The 9,392-nt window shown below is 36.4% G+C and overlaps 1 protein-coding gene across 1 annotated transcript; it reads left to right on the forward strand.

The window, feature by feature from the left end:
* Window positions 1–7,925: 7,925 nt before the first annotated feature.
* On the forward strand, window positions 7,926–8,393 carry LOC141392851 (gamma-secretase subunit pen-2-like). The gene has a single exon (XM_073965827.1). It carries the CDS (start codon window positions 7,999–8,001, stop codon window positions 8,302–8,304), a length of 306 nt encoding a protein of 101 aa, XP_073821928.1. The 5' UTR covers window positions 7,926–7,998; the 3' UTR covers window positions 8,305–8,393.
* Window positions 8,394–9,392: the final 999 nt, after the last annotated feature.

The raw sequence follows: 9,392 nt of genomic DNA on the forward strand, positions 1-9,392 counted from the left end.
CATAAGCAATGTTTGTCAAACTCGTTTTGACAATGAAATGTTGTCAAAGGTTTAATTTAAAAAAAAATATATAATCATATGATTGCATAAGGTTAAATTTTTTATTTTACCATGCGTAAAAACATCAATGTCATAAACTGTTTCATTTTCAAAGTTGTACGTTTAGGTTAGGTTGAAAAGAGGGGCGCAAGTCGCCACATGTCCAATGGACATACACTTAAGCCAGAATAGGCCTGTTGTGCACTCTAGACTAATTGAAGAAAGGGTCATATTTGGTCTCTTTATTATTTTAGGAATTCTGTGCCCTTAACAAAATCCCTTAACTGTTTAACATCATTTACCGTTATCTGATTAAGTCCCGGTATAGAGAATTTGCTCTTTCATTACCTTTAATCCCCGCATGGCCTGGTACCCTACACACTATTCCTTGCTGAGAATAATTGTTTATCGTATTTATGCAGTCCAGTACAGTTTTTGATTTTACTCTCTTGGATGTTATTGCATTGTCATTTTACTGTTCGTAAGGACGTTAACGGTAGTTGGTCTCGAGTTAGCATTAAACCAGTTCAGACATTCTGTGATCGCCCTGATCTCCGCTTGAAAGGCCGTATTGTGATCCGGCAACCGAAGTGAGATTTCGGTCTCTGGTTCTTCAATAACATCGAGCCGTCTGTATAACAGCAGTTTCCAGGAGGCTTTTCAGCTAAAGTCCCGCCGATCCACGAGTCTCTGTCAGGTATTAATGTTTCACACGAGGCAACTACAATTGTTTCAGGTATACGGTCCGAATTAACGTTATCCATTGACTCCCCCGTTGTTACCTGTAGAATTTTTTGATGGTATGTTACGTGGTCCTTTTCGATACACTCGGCTGTCGCCTTCAGCGTTATTGCTGCAGCAGGTGTATCTATAGAATAATTTCTAGTGCCCTCGTTGGTGTTCTCCTCATAGCACCACATTCTATGGACATTTTGCAAAATTTGTATATAAAATTTTTTATCCATCGCTGTCCACCAGACTACTGATGCGTATGTTAGGATGGGTCTAACTACGGTTTTGTATAGCCAGTGTGTCATCTTTGGATTGAGACCCCATTTAGAGCCTATGGCCCTTCTACAGGTTGACCAACATCTGTAGGCTTTGTTGGCTCGTTCTTGGATATGATCCTTCCATTTAAGTTTCCTATCCAGGATTACTCCCAGATATTTGACCTTATTGGAAATCTTAATAGTCTTGTTAAGGAAAACAGGTTCCTCGTTTTGTTTTCCTAGTGAAAAGACATATTTCTGTTTTTTCCGGGTTTACGGTTAGACCTCTTGGTCTAGCCCAGTTATACGCAAGTTTTAGGCCTTCTGCATAACAAATTTGGGTTCTTTCCCCTCAGCAACTTATACTTAGCATATTGCTTATCCAGTTCCTAAGGGCCCGGTCCACATAAAATTTATGTAAGGATTGGATAAGGGTTTCAGTGCTGACGTTATTGAAAGCACCCTCGATGTCAATGCATACTGCCAGGGTATACATCTTCTTGTCGAAGGTGTTTTCGGGTTGTACATTTACCTCTTCCTTTTTAATAATTTGACTCAGAAATTACAAATGCTTTGCAGATGTATTTTACGTTTTTAAGGCACCACATACAAATCACAACTTCTTCGACTTAACTTGGCATACTACCGCTGCAAATTGACAAAAATAATAATGAATGTTTAAAATTCGATTCGTTATAGAATATTTAATTCAATCACATTAACCCCCTGTTTTTGTAAAGATTTTCATTCTTCTCACAGGAATTGTCAAATTCTGTAGATCGATTTACTCGCCTTAGAGTAAATGTAGAGCCCTGATTTTTAAATGAGGAATTCTTAACTATATATGGAACTAATCTACGAAAAATTTAACCTGTATGTCATCTGTGGGCTGAGCGAAAAAATTAGTAAAAATTAGTAGATTCTTGCAGTTCTGAAACAGACCAACGGATGGGAAAGGGAAAAATTGTGTTTTTAATTTTTATTCGTTCCAAGGATAAATTCGTTACAGAAAAGTTTGTTACAGAGAAGTTCAGAAGTTCTGTTTACAATTTGATATCTTTGCATTATGTTCTACCGAATGCTAATAACAATGAAATGTAACACCAGTAGTGGGATTCTGTATCTCATTTTTGCTGTTACCGACAAAAATCGGTAAAATTAAATCGCAAAATTATGACTAAAAATATAAAGAAAAGTTGGCATCACTGATTGTGTCGGTAGAGGCTAGCGACAACTTTTTATTCGTCGTTAACTTACCGAAAAATTTTGTTAATTATCGAAATTATAAGCATTTTAATTTTACCGACAATTATCGATAACAGCAAAAATGAGTTACAGAATCCCACTACAGTAGTGGGATTCTGTAACTCATTTTTGCTGTTATCGATAATCGTCGTTAAAATGAATATGCTTATAATTTCGATAATTAACGAAATTTTTCGGTAAGTTAACGATGAGTAGAAAGTAGTCGCTAGCCTCTACCGACACAAACAGTGATGCCAACTTTTCTTTATGTTTTTAGTCATAATTTTGCGATTTTATTTTACCGATTTTTGTCGGTAACAGCAAAAATGAGTTACAGAATCTCACTACTGGTTCATGTACTTGCATAAACACAGGGCAAAACATTAATTCAGCATATACAGGGTAGTATACATAGCAGCAAAATACAAAACAAATACTAAGACAAATTGAAGAAGGTGATCCAAAAGGCGAATTCAGTCTTTTTTTTTTTGTCCGCATTTGCTGTCAAAAATGTTTGTGCAAAGAATCTACAAAAGATAGAAGAAATCGATAAAATATTCTTCGAGAAGCTTAAATAAAGAAGTTGTACACGTATATTCTTGATAGAAGCGAACTATTTGTTACAGCAAATGAAATATTTGTTGACAGCAAATGAAGACATCAGTTGGTATTATGTGCGTTCATTTACAAAAAAATTTTACAAATTGTTAATTGATGTTGTTCGTTTATTCTACACTACAATGCAAAAGTCCGCATCTCTACACGGCTGAATGTGTGCTGACGCATGCTTTGACTTTTGACTTAAAGCCGGAAGAACATGCAACTTAATGAATTAAGCCAGAAATCTTCTTATGTGACGAGGGTTTAGTCGTTTACAAGAAGTTACTGTACTTGTATCTATTATTGTATCACGTTCTTGCACCATGACACCTTCTAGAACCTTTTCTGGATATTTTCAATAATAAGATATGGCTTTTTTGCAAGCCATTGCAAAATATCCAGAATAAATAAAATGCATTCATCATTTGTTTAAAACATGAATATTAAGAATATTATTTCATTAATACAAATTTTAAAAAGTCTCCTTTAAATTCAATCCCAGCTGATTGTATTTCCTCTGGTCCATTGCACAATAATACAGGCACAGCGTTAATAACAGCTGATCTTCATACCAGTTGTCAAAATACATTATTGTGAATAAAATCACATACAAAATTTTAACGAGCAATTCACAGTAATGCATTATTGTGAGCAAATTTGACGTTTTGTATGATTTGATGTAATAGCCTGGGTAACTAAGCTGCTTTGCCTGGTTGCCTTGCTTCCCTGCTTCATTTTTGACATAATAAAAATAAAAGAATAAAGGAGACCGAGCAAATTTCGAACTGGGTTGCCCTTTTCTTTTTTATAAAGAAATAATAGAATAAAGAAAAATTGAAACTTGGCAGCACTTTGTCTTTTACTCATCTACCAGAAATGACCTAAAACTTTACTCAAACGTTGGATGTGTTTGAGACATAAAAACGTGTAAATAAATGGTTGAAGAAACTTGCAAAAACTATCTGTATGTCGAAAGAAGAATATGTGCGAATGAAACACGTCCAAACTCTTGTGTGTTTTTCAAATTTGTTTTTTGTTTTGAAGCAAAAGCAAAGGTAAAATTATTTCGAAAACTAAAGTTCGGGCGTGTTTCATTCGCACACATTCTTTCGACATACAGAAACTGGCTGTATGTTTTGTGTTTTAGAATCAATTTAATGCTTGGTTTACATTTACGAAATCCACTCGATTTCAACTGTCAATTCATTTGGGTATACGTCAAATGAAATCTCATCTAAATCAATTGGATTTCTTTGATGTGAACCTAGCATAAGTTATTTGATACACATTTGTTTTGTGCAATTCTTATGTGTGATTGTGTGTGTAGGCAAATGACGCAAAAACAACTGTAAAAACACTTAATGTTTTTTACCTAAAACCAGTCCATTTTAAACGTAAATGTAAAACACCTATTACACAAACATAACATGTTAAGCATGATGAAATAGATGGTGTTATTTTTACTGAAAGTCCTACAAGTTGTTAACATTTTTGTTTACATTTTAATACAAATTGAATGAAAATATATGGCCTGGGTACATAAGAATACACAATGATTTCCGCCACAAAATCTACAGCCACTCTGTTCACCACATGGACAGCGCAGTTTGGACGTGAGTTGAATGTCGTGGTCGACGGTAGCAGAATTCCGACCACAAACTGCCCTAAAATTTTAGGGGTCACATTCGACACTACATTCACGTCGTGCGCACACGCCACAGCTATCTGCGACAAGTTGAAAAGTAGGAACAAGGTCCTCAAGTCCCTTGCCGGCAGCACTTGGGGTGCAGATAAAGAAACCTTGTTGGCCACGTATAACGCGATAGGTCGGTCTGTGGTAAGCTATGTGGCTCCAGTCTTGTCCCCGAGATTGTGTGATACGAACTGGAAAAAGATTCAAACTAGCCAAAATGCCGCCCTGAGAACAGCGACAGGGTGCCTCCTCAAATCTTCAGTGGACCATCTACATGAGGAGGCAAAAATTCTTCCTGTAATAGCACGGTTACACTACAGCTTTTTGCCGGGTTAACCCACTTCATGTGGATTTATTGGTTAATCTGGTCAAATCTGACCAGATTTGCCATACAAAAATTAAATCCTCTCACGACTGGGTTTATTTTAAATCCGGCACAAATCCACCAAAAATACAGTGTTGTATTCGGTATTTGTGCAAATAAATCCAACTCTACTCAAAAAGTACCAAAAGTTGCAACTGTTTTTGCAACAGAGTTAGCCGTGTTTTACACGTTTACGATTGGTCGCATGAGATTTTATGGAGTTAATAAATCTAAAGTTATTTGAAAATCATAAAATTATTTATTTTTTTACATTAGACACTTTTTTAACAAAAAGTACACTTGATACCATGATACAAAAATGTATCCCTGTGTGTAAAATATACCAATATGAGCAAAGAGGGGACGATATCTCATACGAGAAATTGTAAAAGTGTAAAACACGACTTTATTAGTTATTTCGTGTGTATACGTAAACAAACATCAGCTGACAGTTTATATCCTCGAAAAGCTAAGTGTAACCAGCAAAGATTAACCCACTGGATCTATTAAACCCAGTGGGTTAACCTTCAATAGTGTAACCGGGGTATAAAGCAACACAATGAGATGCTTTCGTTGCAGTACCTGCTTGGATGTTATCGTGTGAGCCATCCCAATCATCATCTTGTGGGTTAACCCGTCCCATTCAGGGAATTCAGGAAGGATATCCATGCTCTAGAGGGAGAGGTCCAACGATACAGGAGAGAACCCCTAGATCAACAAGCATATCAAGCAGGATTGAATAGCATTCACACGAACGCAGTTGCCAAGGCCTTAAGCAATTATAGTGTGAATAAAGTACTCGGAGTACATCCTCCATCTATCGCAGCTGAAGAGCGTCAGCTGCCACGAAAAACCAGAGTAGTTTTGTCTCAACTACGCTCGGGATATTGCAGTTGCCTAAATTCGTATTGGGCGGAAATCGATCGCGCCGTGCAAGACATATGCCCAGTATGCGACATGGGCCCGCACGACACACAACACCTTTTTAACTGCCCCGCCAAACCTACCCATCTAACCCCAGTGGATCTGTGGCTACATCCCAACGAAGCAGCCATTTTTCTGGAACTGGAGATAGACCCAGAGCCAGATTGAACAGAGGAAAGAACATATAAACCTAATAAAAACACTGTTACAACAACAACAACATGGAATTGACATTTGAAACCCGGTGAGTTCATTAAAGCGGTCTTCATATCTAATAGACTTTATAAAACATGCCTCATTTAAGTTCCATAGTCCCGATACGCACTAAAGCCATTTCAATGAAATAATTTGATGAAATTAGGCGTTCTTAGATCGAGTTCCACACTAAAGTAATTTTACGAAGTTGCTGTAATGAGCATGATGAAATAATAAGGTGGCGTTAAACGACCAGCTGATTGGTTTCAATCTGTCAATTTGTTTGTTATTGTGAATAAATTGTATTAAAACGTAAACAAACATTTTGACATATTGCAGAATTTTCCGCCAAGAATGAGTTGTTATTGTGCTACTTACGTGACCTGATAAATAGGTCTTGGTAATGAGGAACTCGATAAAAGAAAACCTAATTTCTTGAAATTCTTTCATTGATATCACTCTAGTGTGGAACGGGTCTAAGAACGCTATATTTTGTGATTTTTTTAATGAAATTCACTCAAGATGGATCGGGACATAGAGTATCTGTCAAATAAGTGACGTAAAAAACCAAAACACATTTTTTAAATGCAAATGTAAAGTGCCTTTAAATCCCGTTAGTCCTGGTCCACACTAAAGCGATTTCAATGAAATAATTCCATGAAATTAGGCTTTGTTAGATCGAGTTCTATACTAAAGTAATTTTATGAAATTGCTGTATTGGGGAACTCGATCAAAGAACGTGAAATTATTTCATTGAAATCGCTCTAGTGTGACCGGGACTTTGGGCCTGTTTCACTATGTCGAAACTAATGCTAAGTTTACATTTACGAAATCCACTCGATTTCAACTGTCAATTCCATAGCTCAAACGTCAAATGAAATCTCATCTGGATTTCATTTGACGTTTAACCTATGGATTTGACAGTTGAAATCGAGTGGATTTCGTAAATGTAAACCAAGCATAAGCTGTGGTTTTCATCATGGTATAAGTAAAAAGGTAGATTTAAATGAAAAAAATCTATAGAACTCTTGTTTTTCCTGAATTCCTAAAACTTCTAAATAAAAGCAACAAGTGGGTTTGTTTACAATACATTTTTTGAGCATTTTATAAAAAACGATAAAATGAATGAAGTGTTAAGTTTTCTCCACATAATCGAGTTGTGAATATGATAAAATGATTGTTTCAATGCAAATTTGACGAAATTCTTCCATACAAATGGCCTAAAAACTATTTTAAAATTGTTTGGCATATTATTCAAACACCACACACACATACAAATTTTGTGCATTTTGTTTTGAAGTTTTAGGAATACTGGAATGAAAAAATTTAAATTGACATAAAGCTTTGGCTAATGCTTGGTTTACATTTACGAAATCCACTCGATTTCAACTGTCAAATCCATAGGTTAAACGTCATATGAAATCCTGATGTGATTTCATTTGACGTTTGAGCTATGGAATTGACAGTTGAAATCGAGTGGATTTCGTAAATGTAAACTTAGCATAACCTTCCTTAGTCATAATTTACATTAGGCGAGTTTACTTGCGGCAATTGTCAGTTTGTAGGTGAGAGAGGGTGCTGAGAGGCAAAGGGTTACCATATGCCTCACCTCTCTCTCCTACAAAATGACAATTGCCGCAAGTAAACTCGCCCAATGTAAATTGGGACTTATTAAACCATGGTTTTCATGGCAACAATATTGACTTTGTGTTTGCTATAAAAACCATCGTTCGACATAGTGAAACAGGCTGTTATATGCAAACGTACTATAAGATGTATGATTCACAATGAATCACGACTCTCTTCACGTTACGTACTCGCGTTATTCACTAACTAATACAATAAGTTATCATTTCCGAAGACAGTGGCAACTACGTCACCCTTTAATCGATGTATCATCTGTTTATTTTTTTGTTTGTTTTGTGAGGAAGAAAATATAGAAAATAAAAATGAATATATCCAAAGCAACAGGAGAACAAAAATTACAATTGTGCCGTACATACTTTCGTGCTGGATTTGCATTGCTGCCTTTTTTATGGGCGGTGAATTTCTTTTGGTTTTTCAAGGAGGCGTTTGGAAGAAACTCGTATCCAGAACAGAAACAAATCAAGCAGTACGTCATATATTCAGGAATTGGAACTTTCATCTGGACGGTGGCTCTAACAGTCTGGATTATAATATTTCAAACACAAAGAGCACAATGGGGAGCGACGGCAGACTATATGAGTTTTATTATTCCATTAGGAAAGCCTTGAAGCCATTATTATTATAAATAGGAGTGAGTAGGGCCTTAAGTTTGTAAAGTTTAATTTTGTAAGTATTAATAAAGATTGACTAAAACAATGATGGCGTGTATATGTTTTGATATGATATTGCAGCAGCTATGTTTTTTTGTTGGGTGCACTGGTTAGCATCTCAGAATGAAGGTATTGGAATCAAGATGTCGAAGCAATAATACAACATGCGATTATATTAACCGAGAGCAGATACTTGAATTTCAATGTAGGGTGATCTGGTCTAGGAGTGACATGAAACATTTACCATAGATAAATCGAAACAACTCTAGTAAAAACTCGCCGATTTTTTTGCATTTTTTCCAGAGGTAGATATTGTTGCGCTGGCATAAGTTGAATGTTTTCATTAAGCTCCAGGTAGGTCTCGTCACCCTGATCACAAATATATATAACATTTATTGCGGAAGTCCATACTTCCAGAGATATGGGCCTCCGAAGTTCCGAAAATTCCCTTGTTAAATGTCGGCTACTTAGAGAAAAATTTTAATTTAAAAGAAAATGTTGTTCCCGTTCCCTAGATTGGCTCCTGTCCATAGCAGAAAGTCTTAAATCCCCGGCCGAAGGCCGGCTATATAGAAAAAATTATAATTTTATCCGAGCTTAATGCTTAAACTCAACTTGCTCCGTTGCGCTGATCACGGAAATGTAACATTTTCTTGGGGGACGGACCCGGTTACCCAGTGATTGGACCCGAAAATCCGGGTACAAAACCCGGGTTAGACCCGGATCTACTGAACCGATTGTTGATCAAATATTTGCAAATGTTGCAATTTATCTAATGAATATGAAACCCTTACCATATCAATCGGTTCAGTATAACCCAATTCTCTATCCAAATATATATTGCCGTTATCAGGATTTATCGGCTTAACTCTAGTTTAGTAAAAACTCTCCAATTTTTCTGAAATTTTTTCCAGAGGTAGACATTTTTGCGCTGATCACGGAAATGTATAATTTTCTTGGGGGACGGACCCGGTTGCCCAGTGATTGGACCCGAAAATCCGGGTACAAAACCCGGGTTAGACCCGGATCTACTGAACCGATTGTTG

The sequence above is a fragment of the Musca autumnalis genome, unplaced genomic scaffold (genome assembly GCF_047663935.1).
Source record: "Musca autumnalis isolate F117 unplaced genomic scaffold, ASM4766393v1 scaffold_2, whole genome shotgun sequence".
In the NCBI taxonomy this organism is placed as follows: Eukaryota; Metazoa; Arthropoda; class Insecta; order Diptera; family Muscidae; genus Musca; species Musca autumnalis.